This window comes from Mesoplodon densirostris, chromosome 15 (genome assembly GCF_025265405.1).
Source record: "Mesoplodon densirostris isolate mMesDen1 chromosome 15, mMesDen1 primary haplotype, whole genome shotgun sequence".
NCBI lineage: Eukaryota > Metazoa > Chordata > Mammalia > Artiodactyla > Ziphiidae > Mesoplodon > Mesoplodon densirostris.
The window spans coordinates 24,940,793-24,963,077 of record NC_082675.1 but is presented as its reverse complement, the minus strand read 5'-3'; the positions used below and the strand labels follow the sequence as shown (position 1 = coordinate 24,963,077).

At 46.9% G+C, this 22,285-nt stretch overlaps 2 protein-coding genes across 2 annotated transcripts; both read left to right on the top strand.

The window, feature by feature from the left end:
- The first annotated feature begins 734 nt into the window (after positions 1–734).
- PRAME (PRAME nuclear receptor transcriptional regulator) lies at positions 735–5,400 on the top strand. Its single transcript, XM_060118335.1, has 4 exons — positions 735–773; positions 2,277–2,596; positions 2,936–3,544; positions 4,824–5,400. The coding sequence occupies exons 1-4, from the start codon at positions 738–740 to the stop codon at positions 5,398–5,400; spliced, it is 1,542 nt and encodes a 513-aa protein (XP_059974318.1). The 5' UTR covers positions 735–737.
- An 11,499-nt stretch (positions 5,401–16,899) lies between these two features.
- LOC132502946 (zinc finger protein 280A-like) lies at positions 16,900–21,678 on the top strand. The gene is given in 3 exon segments (XM_060119246.1): positions 16,900–16,968; positions 19,925–21,647; positions 21,649–21,678. Coding segments are annotated over 2 exon segments (1,692 nt in total). The 5' UTR covers positions 16,900–16,968; positions 19,925–19,985.
- The last annotated feature ends 607 nt before the right edge of the window (positions 21,679–22,285 follow it).

Sequence of the window (22,285 nt, the reverse complement as noted above, 5' to 3'; positions counted from 1 at the left end):
GCTGGGATGTGGAAGAGGATGCCTGAGCCTCAGGGCAAGTCCTCTACTGGTTGCAGCCCTTTGCTGACACCGATATGTGTGCTTGGCCCACGTTTATTTCCCTCCCTGCCTCCAAGAGCCCAAAGAGCCCACAGCCCTGACCCCCTCAGTGGCTTTCAGGCTGAATAAGGTGTGTCCCAGGTTTGGCCACCAGCATGGTTCCGGGCTCTCCCAGCCCACATGCCTACATTTCATCTTCTCAAGCCAATTTGCATATCCCGCTTCTGGGAGGAAACACCCTTTGCCTCCAGGGACAGAGGGAGGAAGATTGAGTCTTGGGTTTGCCTTGGGTTTAAGGGATCCACCAGGTCCCCCCATAGCCACTCCTGCTGGCAATTTCTCAAGCCCATCCTGACAAAAGTCTCTGAATTCCTCCAAACAAAACACACTTTACCTCGTCTTGGGTAATTTCCTTGGTCTCATTACAAACGCCCAGCCCCTCCCTCTTCCCAGCCAGCTCCTAGTTGTAATTTTGACCTGACCTCCTTTGGAGAAGCCTCAACCCTCAAAATCTGGAGGACCCACCATCCCTCAGTGTTACCTCTGTTCCCCCATGAACGGGCACACATTTTGCGGTTTTAGGTTACGTATAAGTGACTGTGTGATTCTCAGGAATTTTGCTATATTTCTTTTTCTTTTGTGGTGACACCACTAGGTCTGCACAAAGCTGTCTTAACTCAGACATTTGGGTAATTTTGATGTGGCCCATACTCCCCCAAAAAGTATACTTTCAGGTTGGTTTTCTTCTTTTATCTTGTGCTTTCATGAGTGGACAGAGGATCCTATCACTTGTGTGTAACGAGAAAGTCAGATCAGCGTTAGCTGGATGGATTTCCAGTAATAAGTTTCCACTTTCTATTGGAAATGGAAATTTCAGCTGGCATCTGAAAAGTGTGACCAGGAAGGCCTATCATGGCTTCTCAGGAGCCAGAGGAGGGACTCAGAGGCCTGAGCATATTGCCCCTTGCACCATACCCGCCCTGGCGTCTGGGGCCTCGGGCCCTGACCACTGCCCCAGCCAGGGTCTCCACAGGACAGGCCATGCAGGCCAAGGTCCTGTAGAGAATTTTTCTTAGCCTTCTGTACACATTTGCAGTAGCAGGCTTTGCTTTTGCTTCTACGTGAAGTTTTGCCTTAATCCCAAACATTTTGATTTCTGCTCTGGTTTGTGCCACTCTTATAGACAGTTACAGTATTTCTTAACCAAATAGATTTTTTTTCTTTTTTTTGATGTAAGACATATAATTAGTTGGAATTTTTGGATGACATTTTACATATTTGTTTTGTGACCAGTAATTATAGTTCATATCATTTATGGTTTTGTGATTTTTACTAGTTTAAAGGGCTTTTTTGGTGTGTTTCCGTTTTAGAAATGAAAAGTTTTTTTTTTAATTCCATGGAATAAAAAAAATTCCATAGAATATTTTAAAGAGTGGAGGCTTTGTTCTAAATGTGAGCCCTTTGCTCCTCTGAACTAAATCGTGATAATAATACTTGTAGGTACATCTTGGAATCAGTTTGTTTTTTTCTTTTCTTAATCTCTAACATCACATGCTATCAGATACTTTCATGCTGCTTTATGGTTTCTGATTTAAATTTTTTTTTTTTTTTTTTGCGGTACGTGGGCCTCTCACTGTTGTGGCCTCTCCCGTTGCGGAGCACGGGCTCCGGACGCGCAGGCCCAACAGCCATGGCTCACGGGCCCAGCCGCTGTGCGGCACGTGGGATCTTCCCGGACCGGGGCACGAACCCGTGTCCCCTGCGTCGGCAGGCAGACTCTCAACCACTGCACCACCCGGGAAGCCCTGTTTTAAAGATTTTTAAATGGGGTAACAGTACCCACTGTGCGGTGCTCCTCCATCTTTCCCATCTGGATTATTTGTTGGAGTTTAGGAAGAGGCCATGTTGGGCTAAACTCCTTATTCCTGTTGATTTCAGTCCTTGAGTGATAATCAGAAGCTTTTCTCCCGAGAGGGTGGGGTCAGCTGTCAGGCTTCTAGGTACCCACCTGTCAGAGGGGCTGGGATTAAATGCAGCAGTGGGTGGATATGGGATGGGGCGAGAGGTCACCTTGTCCCCTCATTGGGGCCTGGCGCCGGCAGGGCCAGAGCTGTGGCTTTGTGGCCAGAGGGGTGTCTTTGGCCCTGCATTGGGTCCCCTAGAGGGTGGAGGGACGGTAGGGTCGCCGGTCCTTGGCCCGAGAAGGACCCACTCCTTGCTCTCTGGTGTCCCTCCAGTACTCATTCTGGAGAAGACTCTTTAGGATGGACATCCAGTCCCCGCCGAAACTCCTGGAACTGGCCAGCCAGAGCCTGCTGAGGGATGAGGCCTTGGCCATCGCCGCTCTGGAGGAGCTGCCCGCTGAGCTCTTCCCACCCCTGTTCTCCGCGGCCTTTGCTGGGATGCGCAGCCAGGCCCTGAAGGCGATGGTGCAGGCCTGGCCCTTCCCCTGCCTCCCACTGGGGGCCCTGATGAAGGAGCACAAGCCTCACCTGGAGACCTTCAAAGCTGCCATCGATGGCCTGGACGTCCTGCTTGCCCAGGAGGTCCGCCCCAGGTGAGGGCAACCTGGCAGGCGGGTGGGGCCTGGGGGTCTGAGCAAGACGCAGCTGGCATCAGGGGCAGTGCGGGGCCACGGGGAGGCCTTGGGGCCGTGTCTGGGCCACTCTGGGAATAGGCTTTCGGGTGTGCAGGGCTACTTAAGGTGCAGAAGTGACAAAAGGTACATGGGCCCACCCCCTCCTCATGGCACTTAAAATGGGGACCAGGAGGGGCCCCGGAAGCTCGAGGAGCAGCTGGTGTCTGGGGTGTAGCACCCTTGCCTGGGTTCTGAGCCGTGCGGTCCTGGTCCCTGTGGGTCTCCGCACAGCTCAGCGTGTCTCCCATTGTCCCACAGGCGGTGGAAGCTGCAGGTGCTGGATTTGCGCCTGAATGCCCACCAGGACTTCTGGACCGTGTGGTCCGGCACCAGGGCTGGTGTGTGCTCGCTGTTGGAGCCTGAGGTGGCCCAGCCCGTGAGGAAGAGGTGCCAGGTGGAAGGTGCAAGGGCGTGGCCGAAGCAGACCTGGGCCCCCGTGGAGGTGCTCATAGACCTGTACCTCAAGGAGGGCACCCCCGACGCGTCCCTCAGCTACCTCCTGAAGAAGGTCGAGCAGAGGAGGGGCTCACTCCTCCTGTGCTGTCAGAAGCTGAGGGTCTTCACCATGTCGATGCAGAACATCAGGAAGATCCTGAAGTTGGTGCAGCTCGACTCTGTCCAGGGCCTGGAGGTGAACTGCACCTGGAAGCTGGCCACCCTGGGCACGTTCGCGCCGTACCTGGGCCAGATGGTCAACCTACACCGGCTGCTCCTCTCCCACATCCACATGACGCCGCATGCCGCCCCCGACGAGGAGAAGTACTGCGTCAGCCAGCTCAGCGCCCAGTTTCCCAGCCTGCAGCACCTGCAGGAACTCTACCTGGACTCCATCTCCTTCCTTGAGGGCCGCCTGGACCAGGTGCTCAGGTGAGGCGTGGCACTGTCTCTCTGCAGACCAGGGCAGGCCTCTCTCGTTTCGTTACCCGTGGGGTGTCTATCTACTGTCTGCCTGCCATGGATGGTGCCAGGGTGCACAGGCCACTCAGAGGTCCACACGATGCCACCACTCCATCCCCCAGCATCTTGTCACATACCCTCCCAGGTTAGGATCAGAGGTGTGGCTTCAGTTAGATGCCTGTCAAAGTGGGCTCTTTGCTGGGAATCTGCATCATGGGGGCTTTGGGCCAGGTGAGGGTGCTTTGGGAATTCTTCCTGAAAGAGTGATGTCTAAGCTGAGATGATGGAAAATAACTAAGCAGGAGGACATTAACCAGGGGAAAGCCCATCCAACGTGAGGTTTCAAATCAGAAGCTCTGTGCTGAGCAGCTGGTCCACGTGAGCCTGTCCCTCCCACCTATCCCACTTTCCTGTCTGTCCCTGATTGCTTTAGGCTCCAGGTGAGGTGTGATGTGGGAAATGGGTTATTCTGGAGATGACAGGGAGGGAGCAGGAGTGAAGAATTGTGGAGTCCATCAGGACATTAAGCAGTTATTGCTCCTAAATAGTCCAAAGAAGAGAAACAAAAAATCAAATGAATATCATTATTGAAGTGGCTCCAATCTCGAGTCCAAATTACAATTATTATTTGCTTCTAAGGCTTCTTCTGATTATATAGGAATTCTTCAAATTATTTCTTCTAGAAATTTGTTCTTCATTCTTAAAATAGAATCATAGCTTTACCTGGAACACAATGATGAAAGATGAGAGAATGAAGCCCGATTTATTTGTGTGAAAGAGTTGGATTGAGTTCCTTTCTGGCAACTGCAAACTCAAAGCACTAGGAATAAACGTGTTCATGCAACAAGGACAACAACAAAAAAAGAGCTGTGGAAAGTGAGGGATGGTTTGTGGCTGATACAGTGACCAGGGTTAGCATGGGGTCAGGCTCCCCGGTGGGCACCTGCCATTGTTACCTTACCTGTGCTCACAACACCTGGCAGGAGTATGTCGTCCCCCACTTGACGGGTGAGCACAGGGAGCACTTGAGGATTCCTTCCCTTGACCCCGTCACACGGCAGATAAGGGATGGGGAAGGACCCCGCTCAACCTTGGGCTGACCTGACACCTCTCCTTTGACCATGCAGCATCCTCCGGAAGACTGGGATCTGGTGAAATGGGCCTCTCTTCCCTTGAGGCCTGGGCCACCCCACATTCCTCCACCCACCACCTCCATCCTCCCAGGACTGACTGCTCTGTCTCTCTCCAGGTGTCTGAAGAACCCCCTGGAGGCCTTGTCGATTACCAACTGCGTGATTTCGGAGGCAGACCTGATGCATCTGTCGCAGTGCCCGAGTGTCAGCCAGCTGAAGTATCTGGACCTTAGCGGGGTCAACCTGACCAGCATAAGCTCCGAGCCCCTTCGGGTCCTGATCGAGAAGGCCTCGGCCACCCTCCAGGACCTGAACCTGGATGAGTGTGGCATCGTGGACTCCCAGTTCAGCGCCCTCCTGCCCGCCCTGAGCCACTGCTCCCAGCTCATCGCCTTCAGCTTCTGCGGCAACTCCATCTCGATGGCTGTGCTGGAGAGCCTGCTGCGCCACACCGCGGGGCTGAGCAAGCTGAACCACGTGCTGTACCCTGCGCCCTTGGAGAGCTATGAGGACATGCGCGGCACCCCCAACCTGGGCCTCCTGGCGCACCTGCATGCCCGGCTCAAGCAGGTGCTGCAGGAGTTGGGGCGGCCCAGTGTGGTCTGGTTCAGCGCCAACCCCTGTCCGCACTGTGGCGACGGGGCCATCTACAACCCAGAGCCCATCCTGTGCCCCTGTTACATGGCCACCTAGCCCAGTGAACGAGCCGCAGGCTTTGTCCCGGGCACGCGGACACTGCTGCTCAGACGTCAGCGCGTCTCGAAGAGACACAAGCTATAGTTTCAGACAGTTGTTCATTGTTAGCGGGAAAAGGAAAGGTGATTCAGAGCGGGCCGGGGGGATGGTGACTTGGGGGGTTGATGGGATCTTCAGGGAGATGCATCTTGTAGAGTTAGAAATGTGAATCTGAATTTCTAGAGGGGGATTCAGGCTTGAGAAGTAGATGGCGTTATCCCTACGTGGATGGTTATAAAGAAATGGTCAGAAATAAAGGGAACCTCAGTGTCAATCACCTGGTGTTCGCTGTGATCTGTGACTGTAATTCTCCCATTTAAACCTCAGTAATCTCCTGTTAGTGATTAAATAAGAAGTCAGCATGTGTGAGGCCCAGGCACCCTAGGTTGGACGAGGTTCGGCCCCAAGAGTTAACAGCACCATTTCTCCCTCCCTTTGGTCTTGTTTCTGGATCACCTGTTAGCTCCTCACTTACTTCTGCGGCTGTTCAGTCTATCATTGCACACAAGGTGCATCCTCAGGGCCTGGAATGAACTAAGTGTCCAACAGTGAGCACCACTGGAGGGAACATTCTTCCAAGGGACACTCGCTGCCAACTCCACCCAGGCCCTGGACTCTAGCACCCTCCCCAGTGGATCCAGCAGATACAGAGCCTCCATCCCTGGCCCTGGATGGTGCCAGGATAGGGCTTCAATGTGCAAAGTCAGGCCCTGAGCCCTGGGGGGAAAATCCACCCACAGACCATCTGGAGCCTCTGGGACTCACCAGCCCATACCCGCCTTCCCACTGCGTCCAGCCCCTTGAATCCAATTAGTTGTGTCCTGTAAAAACATCTTAATTCCTGCTAGCAAAATACTAGTAAGCTCTCGTAGACAAATAACATTTGTTTACTATTTGTTTCCCACATTGAAAAGAGTTCATCGTTCTGTGCCGAGGTAGGTCACACCAGGGTGAGAATGCCCTTCTTCTGGGAAGACCCCCCTGTCACCCCTCCACCCCCCTCCACCGCCTATCTGGTGTGGCCAGCTGTCAGCAATCCCTTATCCTGCCGCACAGCCACTGGCCCTTCTCTATCTTCTTCCCCTAGCAGGCACCCTCTTTTCTTCTGCCCCACCCCTTCCAGCCCCCTACCCTATGCCCCATAAGAAAGAACAAGAAATGGACCCCTCAGCTTGTGGACATGCTTTGCCATTTCTGAAAGAAGAGAGAATGCAGAAATCTGTATAAGTGATGGTGTGCTGGGAAAAAGGGAGCCAGGAAAAGATCTCTCTTACTTTTCCCCAGTGCGCACCCAGTCTCAGCATCCTCAAGCATCCCTAAGTTACAGAGCATATTTTCCGGAACGGGAGCTGGCACCTCTGGGATATGAGGAAAAGTATACAGGACGAGCAGGTTCTCCACGAGGAAGAACAGAGGCAGAGATCGTGTGATCTCAGTGCCAGATTCCTCAGCCGCAAAGCAGATAATAACACTGGCCTCATGATGTTGCAGTGAGGTCACCCACAGGGCTAACCTATGGAAGGCACTTGCCCCGGTCATGGATGGCCCCATATAGGACAGTGGTGATTATTAGCTGCCCGGTGCAAGTAAAGGAAGAAAAACAAAAGTGAACACTGCCTCTTGCTTCTCAAGCAGGGTGCCCTGCACTTGGGACTTTATTTGGCCCAGAGACCACACTTGAGAAAGAAATCTTACAAGAGTCTTTGTTTAGAATTTAGATTTTGTCATCAACATGTTCAAAGAGGCATAAGGTATCAATGCAGTGAGGTTCTGAAAGTCAAGTTTGGCTGGAGAGGAAGCTCATCCGTAAGGATGGGGCATGGGGAGGTAGTGACTGCTGGGGGCCGTGTGGATGGAGGCCCTGTGTGTGTGGGGGGGAGTGGGTTCTCCAGCTGTTGGGAAGCAGGCAGGGAGAGTATGGTACATAGGGTGGGATGATTGGAAGTACCCATTTACCCAGGAGCAGCCCCAGCTGCACGGTCGGACAGGCAGGGGGGTTAGGGCAGCTGAGGGATAGGATGTGAGAGGGCTGAAGCTGAATAGAAAAGAGCCAGAGAGCAATCTAACACAGGGAAATAGCCACGGGCAGAAACAAGACCAAGAGAAGGCCTGACATGGGAGTTCCCTGGCAGTCCAGTGATTAGGACTCGGCGCCCTTGGCCTGGATTCCATCCCTGGTCTGGGAACTAAGATCCTGCAAACTGTGCAGCACGGCAAAAAAAAAAAGGCCACACAAAACATTCTCTGACATAAGTCTCGTACCAATGTTTTCTTAGGTCAGTCTCCCAAAGCAATAGAAATAAAAACAAAAACAAATGGGACCTAATCAAACTTATTGCATAGCAAAACTTTTGCACAGCCAAGGAAACCGTAAACAAAATGAAAAGACAGCCTACGGACTGGGAGAAAATATTTGCAAATGATGCGAACAACAAGGGCTTAATTTCCCAAATATACAAACAGCTCCTACAATTCAATAACCAAAAAAAAAAAACCCAATCGAAAAATGGGCAGAAGACCTAAATAGACATTTCTCCAAAGAAGACATGCAGATGGCCGATAGGTACATGAAAAGATGCCCAACATCACTAATTATTAGAGAAATGCAAAACAACAATGAGGTACTAATAAGGAGGCTTATACAACTTGGTTCTGAGAGAAATAGCCTAGACTCTGCAGCTGACACAAAGTTGGAGGGGAGTTGGAGACGCTGAGTCTGTGTCATGGGAAACTTTGAACTGCAGAAATGCAGGGTGGGTGCCATGTGGACCCAAAAGCGCCAGAGTGGGGCTCGTGTGAGAAGCACAAGTGCCCGGTGGGGCCCGGGGTCCGACCTCTACATACTCCCCACACTCATGGCCCCGTTGGGCACCTGCATGGCTTTGTTCTTGTCCACAGGCTATTCAATATCTTATCTTCCTTTGAGGAGATGGACCCATATTTTCCTCACTTAACTCGTTGGTGAAGATCCAGCTCCACTTGCTTCTTTCTTCCAGCTCAGTTTCCCCCAGTGTTTTAGTTGACGGGTAGAGAAGTGCTTCCACGCAATCCCTTAAATGGACCAAAACGGTTCAGGACAGAGATGAAATCTGACTGCCTCCTAAAACCTTTGGCATTACCTAAGTGTTGAGAGTGATCAAGGTGTCTTTTGTTATGTTAATGAGGTGACTTCAGGAAAGCGCCTAAGGCTGGGAGGTGGTTGTCAGTGGGGCCAATCCTGTGATTAGAGGGTTGAAACAATCAGTCCCAGCCCACTGACCTCCAGGGAGGAGAGAGCGGCTGGAGGTTGAGTTTACCCCCCATGGCCAATGATGTGGCTACAAAATAAATGATCTCAAAACGTAGGGGCTTAAAACAATAACTGTTTCCTGTTGCACAGTTATTGTGGCTTAGCCGGGTGTTTCTGGCTCAGAGTCTTATGAGGATCGACTCAAAATACTGGCTTAATTGGCTTATTCGTCTGAAGACTTGACAGACTTGACTTGTGCTGGAGAATCCTCCCCCAGGATGGCTGTCTCCCTTGGCTTTTGGCTGGAGGCCTCAGTGCCTCCCACGTGGACTTCCCCAGAGGGCTGCCGGAGTGTTCCCATGACATGGCTGCTGGCTGGCTTCTGCCAGAGCCGGTGATTCAAGAGAGCAAGGCAGAAAGTCCATTGTGTTCTCATCTTGGAAATCACACACTAGCATTCCACAGTATCCTGCTGGTGCCCTGCTCCTTGTGAGAGGTCACGATACAAGGGTGTGAAGATAAGGGTGCAGGGATCACCAAGGGCCATCTTGAAGGCTGGGTTTCACAATAGTACAAAATTATTTGCAGGCATTATTTTATTTAATAGTCATAACGATCCAAGGAGGTAATTACCATTTACTTCTGTGCTCCAGAACCTGGCATCATGTCTGGCAGACCCCGGACACTTGAGACTTTATTGAAAGAGAGATGCATGTGAGGGATTAAGAGCTCAGGATCTATAGACCCATTGCCAAGGTCCAGGCCTGGGATGCGATTTATTTTGGGATCATGAACAAGTTTCTTAACATCTCAGATGGCCAAGAGGCACATGAAAAGATTCTCAATATCCCTAATTGTTAGAGAAATGCAAATCAAAACTACAATGAGGTATCACCTCACACCAGTCAGAATGGCCATCATCAAAAAATCTGCAAACAATAAATGCTGGAGAGGGTGTGGAGAAAAGGGAACCCTCTTGCACTGTTGGTGGGAATGTAAATTAATACAGCCACTATGGAGAACAGTATGGAGGTCCTTAAAAAACTAAAAATAGAACTACCATATGACCCAGCAATCCCACTACTGGGCATATACCCTGAGAAAACCATAATTTAAAAAGAGTCATGTACCACAATGTTCATTGCAGCTCTATTTACAATAGCCAGGACATGGAAGCAACCTAAGTGTCCACTGACAGATGAATGGATAAAGAAGATGTGGTACATATACACAATGGAATATTACTCAGCCATAAAAAGAAACGAAATCGAGTTATTTGTAGTGAGGTGGATGGAACTAGAGTCTGTCATACAGAGTGAAGTAAGTCAGAAAGAGGAAAACAAATACCGTATGCAAACACATATATATGGAATCTAAAAAAATGGTTCTGATGAACCTAGGGGCAGGACAGGAATAAAGACACAGACATAGAGAATGGACTTTAGGACACGGGAGGGAGAAGGGTAAGCTGGGACGAAGTGAGAAAGCAGCATTGACTTATATACACTAACAAATGTAAAATAGATGGCTAGTGGGAAGCAGCTGCATAGCACAGAGAGATCAGCTCTGTGCTTTGTGACCCCCTAGAGGGGTGGGATAGGGAGGGTGGGAGGGAGGCTCAAGAGGGAGGGGATATGGGGATATATGTATACATATAGCTGATTCACTTTGTTATACAGCAGAAACTAACACAACATTGTAAAGCGATTATACTCCAATAAAGATGCTAAAAAAAACCCAAAAACCTAAAAATAGAGCTACCTTATGATCCAGCAATCCCATTCTTGGGCATATATCCAGTGAAAAACGTGGTTCTAAAGGATACATGCACCCTAATGTTTATTGCAGAGCTGTTTACAATAGCCAAGACATGGAAACAACTTAAAAGTCCATCAACAGAGAAGTGGATAAAGAAGATGTAGTACATATATACAATGGAATATTACTCGGCCATTAAAAAGAATAAAATAATGCCATTTGCAGCAACATGGATGGACCTGGAGATTATCATACTAAGTGAAATAAGTCAGAGAGAGAAAGACAAATATCATATGATATCGCTTATATGCAGAATCTAAAAAAAAAAAAGATACAAATGCACTTATTCACAAAACAGAAAGAGACTCACAGACTTGGAGAACGAGCTTATGGTTACCGGGGGGGGGGAAGGATTGGGGGGAGGGATAGATTGGGAGTTTGGAATTGACATGTACACACTGCAGTATTTAAAAGAAAATGCCTTTCCATGAAAAAAAATCTGTACTATAGTATATCATATTGTAATAATTAGATATAATAATAATATATACATTCCTTCTCATAACTTTCTTTAAAATTAATTAATTAATTAATTTTTGGATTCGTTGCGTCTTCGTTGTTGTGCGCGGGATTTCTCTAGTTGCAGCTACTCTTCAATGCAGTGTGCAGGCTTCTCATTGTGGTGGCTTCTCTTGTTGTGGAGCACGGGCTCTAGGCTTGCGAGCTTAGCACTTGTGGCTTGTGGGCTCTAGAGCGCAGACTCAGTAGTTGTGACACAGCATGTGGGATCTTCCCAGACCAGGGATCGAACCGGTGTCCCCTGCATTGGCAGGCAGATTCTTAACCAATATGCCACCAGGGAAGTCCCATAACTTTGATTAAATGTAATAAAAGACATAGATCTCCAGGAACGGGGCCCGGCTCATCGTCAGTGCTAAATAAACATTAATTGCTGTTATTGGTATTATTATTCCCAACAATATCTCCCGCTTCCGGTGAGGTTTTCAGTGACTCAGTTCTTTTTCAGGGTAAAGATAGGACCTAGTGGCATTTTAAGCCAACATTGGAAAAGGCTTGGGATCTTTTCTAGCAGAAACATACAACCAGAAAACACAGATATGTCCAAAGAGCACTCTCTGACATTTATCTGTAAGTTGCTTCGAACTTTGAATTTGGGGCGCCCATGCCTTTGTGTTCACGAAGCATCTCATGCCTCCCTTTGTGGTCCTTCCCTCACATCCTCCACAGAAGATGCATTCTTGTTTGCTTCTGATCATTTGAAATCAAATGAGAATAATCATCCAACTCCCTGATCGATTTCTCCCCATCCAAGTTAAAATTACTCAGTAAAATTGTTAATAAAACACAACTTAAATTTGCGGAGTATGCAAATAATATACACCATTTACATAAAAGCAGGGGAAGAGGGGTGTGTGCTTGTGGATGAGGAAAACATGCAAGGAAGGACACTTGAGAAATTCTCAACAACAGTTTATTTTGGGAACAGAGACAGATACCTGTGGTCTGGGGCAGGAGTGAGACTTGCTGTACAGTGGGTGAATGCTCTTTTGCGTGGTCAGATTTTATTGTTAACTCTGCATAAGTATGATTTTTAATTGAAAAGTAGTTTCTGAGAATTCCCTGGTGGCCCAGTGGTTAGGACTTTGTGTTTCCACTGCAGGGGGCAGGGATTCAATCCCTGGTTGGGGAACTAAGATCCTTCAAGCCACAGAGCTCGGCCAAAAAAAAAAGGATTTTCTAAGGGACAATACATTATCCCTGGATCCACTGTCTAACTGTGCTTTTATGCCACTAATATCCCCACAGGTTTTATTTTGTTTTGTTTTTAAATTAATAAAAACTTGTACATGATTTTTATTCAAAGGCTGACCAAAACCCATTCTCAATTGTCAAAAAAAAAAAAAAAGTCACATCTGATTTCAGGATTTCAGCGTTAGATGTAACTTGACATTTTTCTCCTTGGCACGATTCATCTGTAATTTGGAGTTTTTACCTTAATCCATGTGGTAAAGACAGAATTTCCCCCAAATCCTGGTTCTCTGCCAACCTGGCAGAGCTAAGGTTTTAACTAATTCCCCTTGCCCATCAGAGCACTTTTCTGTGAACAAGTCCCCTTCATTAGGGGTACCCTTTAGAGTTGGGGGCTCCCACTAAACCCTTTTTGTGGCTAGCACGGGCCACCGAAATTTTCATCTAGGAATGCCCTGGAAATTAACATCACCTTGCTTTGGGTAAGCAGGTGGTATAAGTCACCACTGATTGAATTTTTTAGTGTCCCGGTCCCTTGCCTTTTGGTCCCTCTCTGCCACACTCGTACATTTAACTCAGAGCTGAGAGCTGAGAGCAGAAGCAGCAGGAAGCCGAAGGCTCTGCCACTGATTATGAAAGCCCTAATCTCTTGAGATAAAGCTCTCCCAGGGAGAGTGGAAGAGGAAAAGGCTTGGAGAACAATGGTAGAGCCAAGCTCTCCCCTGGCTGCGGAGGAAGGGGTAGAGGCTGGCCATCTGGATTAGCGTCCTGAGGAACAGGTGTGCTTCCTGGGCCGCATTGTAAAGTAGAGTCCACTTTTCACACAGTCCTGGTCTGCATGTCAGGAGGCACAGCCTGTGGTCCTGAGGGCCTGATCTCCTCCTGGGTACAAAGTTCTAAGATGGTGTGAGATGCCCAGCCCTGTTGGTAGATAATCAGGCTGACCACATATCACTCCACTATCATGACCACAAGTCCCAGGGAGCTGTCTCCACAGCACTGGGCCTGGGTTGGACTTGGCCATGGGGCTGTCCATGGAAGGAAAGGTTAGAACAGGTCATTTCCTTTTTTTTTTTTCCTGCCCCGCCGTGCGGCATGTGGGATCTTAGGTCCTGGACCAGGGATCGAACTCACGTCCCCTGCTGTGGAAGCACAGAGTCTTATCACTGGACCGCCAGGGACGTCCCAGAGTATTCTGTTATACAGCTGTGGTTTGTTTTTCTTCCTTTTCTTGGCCAAAACAGATACTTCCCCTCACATTCAGGATGGTATGAGAATGGGACTCACTCTGTCCTCAAGGTTCTGTCCATCACAGTCTAGAGAGAGAAGTAAAAGAGTTGGGGCCAGAAAGAGAATTGAGTGGGGCCCCTAGCAGCAGTGGTCTTCAGAAAGTAATCCACAAGAGGAACAGGCTGCTTCCTGGAAAATCAGGGTGGTTGGGCATTTGTTGATGGCCGGCAGTCACCTGGGAGCTGAGCTATCACCTGCATACCCCCTACCTATACCTGAGGTGAGCCCTCTCCATGGGCTCCTGATCTGAAGAGTGTAAGAGTGCTAGGGCGGCCACAACAAATACCACAGACTGGAGGTGGGAGAGAGCTTAAACAACAGGAAATTATTTTCTCCCAGTTCTGGAGGCTAGAAGTCCAAGATCAAGGTGTTGGCAGGGTGGCTTCTCCTGAGGCCTCTCTCTTTGGCGTGCAGATGGAGAGAGTGCTCTTGTTGTGTCCTTGTGTTCCTCTATGTCCAAGCATCCCTGAGGTCTTGTGTGTCCCAATACCCTTTCTGCCACGCTGTGTGGCTTCTGGGATCTTGGTTCCCCAACCAGGGATTGAACCCAGGCCCTCGGCAGTGAAAGCATGGAGCCCTAACCACTGGACCACCAGGGAATGCCCCTCCCTCTTTTTATACAGAGACCCATCAGATCGGATTAGGAGCCACCCTAATAACCTCGTTTTAACTTAATCACCTCTTTAAAGGTATTATCTCCAAGTACGGTTACATTCTGAAGTGCTGGGGGTTAGGACTTCGACATATGAATTTTGCAGGACACAGTGAAGCCCAAAACAGGTGGTGATGGTAGGGGTGGTTCACCTGGTGAATGCTGCACAGGTGCTGTCATCATCTGAAGCAGGGGATTTGTACCCCACCTGCTCCTTAGAAAGACCTGGGACCTTTAATAATACAGACTCCCTGGTCCCATTTCTGAAGATACTGATTCTGTTGGTTTGGAGTAAGATGGGCAGAATCAACCAGGACATAAATTCTTTTCAACAGCTCCCTAGTATTTACTGTTTAATATTTGGTCCTTGGCCAAGTGGCCTGGGCATCACCTGGAGCTTGTGAGAAACTCAGACTCTTAGGCTCTACCCAGAACTGCTGGACCAGAATGTGCATTTTCACAAGACCGCGTAGGTGATTCCTTAGATTCACTGAGGGTTAAGAAATACAATCCAGGTGATTCAAAAGTGCAGCCCGAACTGAATCCTGATATCTGGGCTTTGCTTACATATCCCAGGTGGGGTCCTAGAATCTCTGAGGGGGGAGGGGGAGGCACCCAGCTCAAGCTCCAGCCTCTGATTGGTTTATTTTTTATTATTTTTTTAATATTCATTCATTCATTCATTCATTCATTTACTTGGCTGTGCCAGATCTTAGTTGCAGCATGCGGGATGTTTCTTTTTTTTTTTTTTTTTTAGTTTCGGCATGCGGGATCTAGTTGCCTGACCAGGGATCGAACCTGGGACCCCTGCATTGGGAGTGTGGAGTCTTAACCACTGGACCACCACGGAAGTCCCTGATTGGTTTGTTGAGTCACCAATAACATGCTCATCCCAAGGCAGGTGCTCAGTGTGTCAAATGAAAGAGAAATGAATTCCCATCCTCAGGCTCCCTTGAAGGAGTGGACTCGTGGGTATTTTAATCATAGGAGAGAGAGATCAATGTTTTCCAAAGTATTGGAGGATTTTATACCTTGGGCCACCCTTCACTTCAGAATCAAATGGGGCAAACATTGAACATTCAGATTCCCAGGCCCCTGGTAATTTGAGTTTCCCAGGTGTGAGATGCAGCTCTGGAATCTGTATGTTTCACAATGTCCCAGGTGATTCTCAGATTTGAGCAATCTTTATAAACGTATCAAATAGTCAAAGTTTTCCTTCTTTTCCCCTAAGTTTTTGCAAACATTTTTAAGTTGACATCAAAAATGTTTTCATCATAAGTGTAAACACTGCAAAGGATGTATCTTCTGACGTACAATAAAAATAGGCCCTTTTAGTAAATAAAACTGGTGGCGATTTCACTGCCAAGGGCCCGGGTTCAATCCCTGGTCAGGGAACTAAGATCCTACCAGGAAGCCATGCAGCGTGGCCAAAAAAAAAGGAAATAAAACCTTTAATATCATGCTTTTGAACATATCCAAAAGAATGTAAATAGCATAGGGTTTTGATACTCACCACCATCCGTTTTAAAAAGTATAAAATGAGCTCTTTCTAATGGTCAGATCATTTATACTTATTTTTCCAGCTTCAGAGAGATATAATTGACATATATGGTGTGAATTTAAGGTGTATAGCATGTTGATTTGATAAGAAAGGTTTTTGTTTGTTTGTTTTGCTGCTCTGCATGACATGTGGGATCTTAGTTCCCCAACCAGGGATCAAACATGCACCCCCTGAAGTGGAAGCGCGAGGTCTTAACCACTGGACCGCCAGGGAAGTCCCAGAAGGGTATTTTTGATGTTATATCAAGTTATGGCACTTTAGTATGCTTTCATTAGTGAACTTCATTTTTGTTCTAATTCAGTGACTCTGTTGCATTAGGAGTGGAAATACAAATAATTCTTGCCAGTGAGGAGTTGTTAGAAGCCCTCCCTATCCCCAAGAATCTGTATGCAGAGGGCTGTAAAGGCAGTGGGAGGGAAAATTTCAGATATAATCTAGGTGGTGAGGAGGGAAGGGAGAGTGAAGGAGGAGGAGGGAGGGAGGAGGGGAGAGGGAGGGAGACCAGGGTATGAGCTGTCACCCCTGGAACTGGTTTAAGAAAGAATGAGCCCCTGCTTAGAAAAAGCTCCTGGGCTTCAGCCTGAAGACCTACAATGAGGACCCCGGGAGTCCCATGGGTGCTGAGTCTTCAAGTGCAGACCACTTGGGAGTGAGCCCTGCCCCTTGGATCCCCCAGGGACAGGAGGAGAGCAGGGTTTTGCTCTCTGCAGATGGAGAATTTTCTGGCATTGGAAAAGGACCTCTGTCCTTTCAGGTTCCTGACCTCAGCCTGGGTTCTGTTGGAATATCTGTGTGGACCACATTCCCCTGCCCCTGCTTACCCCCAGTAGCTTAAAATGCAGGTAAATTAGAGATGAGGTGGTGAGCCTGTGGACGACAGAGAGGAGTGGGGACTCCTGCCATGAGGACCAGGAAGGCAGCTTCTGGGCCTGGCCCTGAAGCCCCACCCACATTCTTTCCTTTCACTGGCAATTTGGATGAAAGGTTTCTAGCTGAATATCCAATCAGGATAAACTGGTCCAGGAACGTGATTTGGAGCCCTGTTTGGATACTAGGGATTGGATCATAATGGGCTTTAAAAGGCATGGAATCTCCTGATTCAGCGTCACAGAGGAGAGCCAGGTAGGAGTTCCACGGACACAGGACTCAGGAAGTATCGCTGCTGAACTTGAGAGAAATCTCTCCTGGATATGGAGACCAGGAGGTTCCAGCTTCACCCTTCGCTGGGGCTCAGAGTGCACTGAATCATCTGGACTTCAGGAGCTGGTGAGCTACGGAGTTTGGTATGCTCCATTTTGTTCTCTGAAGCCATGAGTCTGCAAACTTTCTCTGTAAAGGGCTAGATAGTAACTAGGCATTAAGGGCCATGTGGTCTCTTGCAGTGGCTTGACTCTGCCCTAGTAGTGCAAAACAGCCTCCAGCAACAGCAAGTGATCGTGGCTGTGTTCCAGTAAACTTTATTTGTGGACACTGAAACTTGAATATCATACAATTTTCACATGTCACAAAATATTCCTTTGGTTTTTTCCCCAAAATTAAAAAAAAAGTAAAAAAATTAAATATATTCTTAAAAGTTAAAAAAAAAACCTTAAAAAACATTCTTAGCTTGGTGGCTGGGCAAAAAAAAAAAAAAAAAGAAACAGGAGGCAAGCCAATTTGCCAATCCCTGTTTAAACCATTTGCCTATAGAAAGCAGCTAGCATCCCATTAGTGACTTGTGAAGTAAATTTAGTAGGATGGATTCAGCTTATGAAAAGAAATAGAATTTTTCATTGAATCTAAGATGCCATCAGTTGAGAGATATATATATATATATATATATATATATATATATATATATATATATATATATATTTACAGCCAAACAAACTTATGAAGTGCTACTGATGAAATGCAAGATAACAGAAATGGTCAAATGTCAACATTAGAATGTCCCTTAGTGTCAATGAACATGTTAATGGCATGGAAGCTATCAGCAAATCTATTGTAGGGAGAGAACTACATTACAAAACTTTTATTTCACTAATCACCCCTCCCCACACCCAACTACATACAGGCTGATTTTCTCCCTTGTATGATGGTGTTAAATCATTAGGATTTGGATTTAATTAAATGCTTGGAAAATCACTTCTCAGCCTTTTGGCTAAGATCAAGTGTAAGTGCTTGGGGAGCCTGGCATTAGTGGGTTCGGGCCTGTTGTACAGGTAAATGATCATATTACTAACAGTTACTTTATATTTATGTAGCAAACATGTAGCATTGACGGTATGCCAGATGTTGCTCTAGAAACAAAGAATACAGCAGTGAACAAAACACAACTCCCTGCCCTCATGTATGTAGCTCATAGACTAGTGGGTGGAGACAGAAAAGAAGCAAGATGTATTTTATACTTGTGTGTTAGGCAGGTGATAAACGCTATTAAAAAATAGCCTCGGAGGTGAATATAGCATGTGAGTTGGGGGAGGTTGTGATTTTTGAAAGCGTGGTCAGGGAAGTCTTGCAGAGAAGCTGTGGACCTGAAGCAGGTCAGGAGCTGGGATGCGGGTACCTGAGAAAGAGCATCCAAGGCAGGGGGAGCAACAGAAGTCCTGAGAAAGTACCGTCCTTCCTCGGTATCCATGGGAGATTGGATCCAGGACTCCCACCCCGAAGATACCAAAAGCCATGGATGACCCGAGTCCCTTATATAAAATGGTGTAGTATTTGCATATAAACTGAGTAGATCCTCCCGTATGCTTTAAATCATCTCTGGATTCATTATAATACCTAATACAATGTTGATGCTGTGTAAATAGTTCTAAGTACAGTGTAATGCTATATATATAGTTGCCAGCATGAGACAACTTCAAGTTTTGCTTTTAAGATCTTTCTGGAATTAAAAAAAAATTTTTGATCCGGGGCCTTCCCTGACGGTCCAATGGTTAAGTAAGACTTCCACTGCAGGAGGCGAGTGTTCCATCCCTGGTCGGTGAACTAAGATCCGGCATGCCACGCAGTGCAACCAAAATAAAAAAAATTTTTTTGATCGGTGTACAGGGTCTGGTGCCTTCCAGACTCACAGAGTGGAGGGAGGGAGGGGCACCCCGGGCAATAGCCTAGGGCTCTTTTGGACGTTTCATGTTGGTTGGCATTTCTGAGTGAGATTGGAGATCTATAAGCAAAAGGGTGCATGTCAGCTCTCCATCAGAGTTTAATGGGAGCATTGGGGCCACCCTGGGGAGATAAGGCAAAAGTGGGGGCTGGGGGCCAGAGAGGTAAGTTTAAAATTATCATGTCACATAACTGGGTTTGAGCCTGTTTCCTCACATATAAAATAAGGGTGTTAATAGTTATCTCAATGTTTCAGCTGATGATTAAATAAGGCACCAATTTTGTCTTTTGAAATAAATACAATAGTCCCCCCTTATCCACGATGGGGAGAGGTGATGCATTCCAAGACCCTCAGTGGATGTCTGCTACCATGGATAGTATCAAACCCTATATACACAATGTTTTTTCCTATGCAAACATACCTACGATGCAGTTTAATTTATAAAAGCACAGTAAGAGATTGACAACAGTAATTAAGAACAAAATAGAACAATTATAACAATACACTGTTATAAAAGTTTTGTGAATGTGGTCTCTGTGTCAAAAATATTATTGTACTAATTTAATGTTTCTTCCATCTCAGCTAAGCACTTACCATGCACTGAGGCCATAACTTTTGCAGTTTGAAATGTGACAGCAATACGAACATGGATTTGTTTCCTTCTTCACAATTTCACAGATAGAAGATTCATTCTTACCATAGACCTTAGCAACATCAGCGTACAATTTTTTTTCTTTCTTTTTAATCAAACTGAGAACTTTTGCCTTTTTACCTAAAGGTAGCATTTTATGGATTCTCTCTGTCATATCTGAATTGCCAGCATCACTCTGCTTGTGCTTTGGGGCCATTATTAAGTAAAATAAGGATGACTTGGACACGAGCATTGTGATATCTTGACAATCAATCTGATAACCCAATGTCCCAGGTGGGAGGAAGCAGTACGGTGCGAGACTCCCATCACACTCCTCAGAATGGTGTGCAATTTAAAACTTCCATGAGTTATTTATTTATTTCTGGAATTTTCCATTTAATATTTTCAGTTAACAACCGAGAGTTAACTGAAACCCCAGAGAGCAAAAACTCGGATCTGGGGGGACAACTGTACTGACCGTGTCATGTGGTTGCCTTTAGGTGGGAGTTTGCCAAAAGAAAGCAGTAGAAGGGACCACTTTAAGCAAAAAGCGATTGTAAAATGGCACACGTCTTCCTGTGTGAGGAAGCACAAGCACCAGAACGACCAGAGAAGAAGATGGGAGGGTCCAAACCCAGAGACGAGGACGATGACAGTGCTGAGGTGATCTTTGTTGGAGTGGAGCATGTCAATGAAGATACTGAAACCCTCTTTGTCAGAGTGATTTCAAATTCAAAGCCGGTCATTTCTAACATTTTGAACAGAGTGACCAGGGACTCATCCTCAACAAGAAAGAAGGGTCACGTGAGTCAAGATACCACTTGCACATTGCAGCCTGCAAATTGCAGGACCCCGATGTCAAAGGCAGCAGCCACTTCACCGGCTTTTCAATCTGAATGGGGAGACATAGATAGTCCTATTATTTTTGAGCCTTCGTCTAAACCTGATTATAAAATGAGCTCTCTGCAAGTTGTGCTTCACAATTCCTCAGATTTGCTCTCTCCATGGCCTCATTGTCTACCTGGAGCTGCATTCTCAGTAGGAGGCAAGGATAAAAGTCCTCGTGACTCAAAGCGACGTCCCACTTCAGATATGAATATATACAGTGGGAATCCCAAAAGACCTAAAGTCAGCCATGGAATGGCAGGGGGACAGGACTTAGCTGGTGTCTCTCCAGGTATCCTTCCTACAAAGAACACGAGTATGACCCCGGAAGGTGTCCCAACCTCGTCAAGCCATGTTCACAATGGGGCATCATTTCCATGGGCTCATGCATATAACCAGGCACGTTACAATGTTATGGATCCAGATGGAGCGTGTAGCTTGGAAAGGCTGGCAAAAACAGACTTTTCGAGTCTAGCAAGTCAAAACAAGACTGTTGATCCCAAGAAAGGAAATCTGGTCATGTTACTTGATGATTTTTACTACGGACGGCATCCAGGAGACAGGCAGCCAGAATGGAAGACCCACACAGCCTTCAAGTGCCTCAGCTGCTTGAAAGTCCTAAAAAATATCAAGTTTATGACCCACGTGAAGAACCATTTGGAATTTGAGAAGCAGAGGGATGACGGCTGGGAAATCCACACCACCTGCCGGTACTGCCACCGCCAGTTTCCCACCCCCTTCCAGCTGCAGTGTCACATTGAAAGCGTCCACACTTCTCAGGAGCCCTCTGCGGTCTGTAAAATCTGTGAATTGTCCTTCGAAACAGATCAGGTTCTCTTACAGCACATGAAGGTCAATCATAAACCTGGTGAAATGCCCTATGTGTGCCAGGTTTGCAATTACAGATCGTCAGCCTTTGCTGATGTAGAAGCACATTTCAGAACATGGCATGAAAACACGAACAGTTTGCTTTGTCTGTTTTGCCTCAAAATTTTCAAAGTGGCGGCATCCTACGTAAATCATGCTTGGAGGCACTGGAACAAGAGGGTCTTTCAATGTTCCAAGTGCCGGCTACAGTTTTTGACTTTGAAGGAGAAAATGGAGCACCAAACCAAGAATCATCAACCATTTAAAAAGCCAGAGCAACTGGAAGGGTTGCCTCCTGAAACAGAGGTCAAGATCCGAACTTCAGGTCAACCAGGAGCAAGAGAGGCAGCATCCATGATTGTGACCAACACTGAATCCCGAGGGTCACCTGAAAAAACTACCAAGAGGATGGCTGTGAGCATGAGATATTCCAGATGTATTGCAGCAGGGGTTCTGGCTGAAAATTATGTTCTACCCACCTCCAGAAATCCCAAAAAGCTGAATTGAGGCTAGGCCAGCTGTACGTAGTGGCTCTTAGATGCCAGCAAGCAGTGCCAGCACCTGTCTGGCTTTGCAGTGACTGAGATTGTACCTGTTTCATCTCTCTACTGTCAAGTAACTCCGAAGTCTCCATGCTCCTTCCCAGTCACCCTCTCCTTCCCAAAGTAACCACTTTTCTGACTTCAACCACCAGGGATTAGTTTTTCCTGTTTCTAAATTTAAGTAAATAGAATCACACGATAGATTCTTTTTGGTCTGGTCTTTGTTTTCTTTTAAATAAGTGAGATACATTCTTGTTGTGTGTCGCTGTGGCACATTCTTTCTCATTGCCGAGTAGAATTCCCTTTAATGAATATGGCACAGTTTATTTATCCATTTTATTGTTCCTGAACTTTGAGGCTCATAATTTTGCTATTTTGCATAAAGCTGCTATGAGCGTGTGTCTGTCTTTCATAGTAATTTCTTTAGGATATCTATATCTATATGTCTAAATATAGATATGAGAAGTTCTGAAACTGCATAGATTTAGCTTTCTAGTGTGTAGACACGGCCAAACACTTTTTCAAAGTGATGGAAACAATGTGTATTTCCACCAACAATACTGTGAA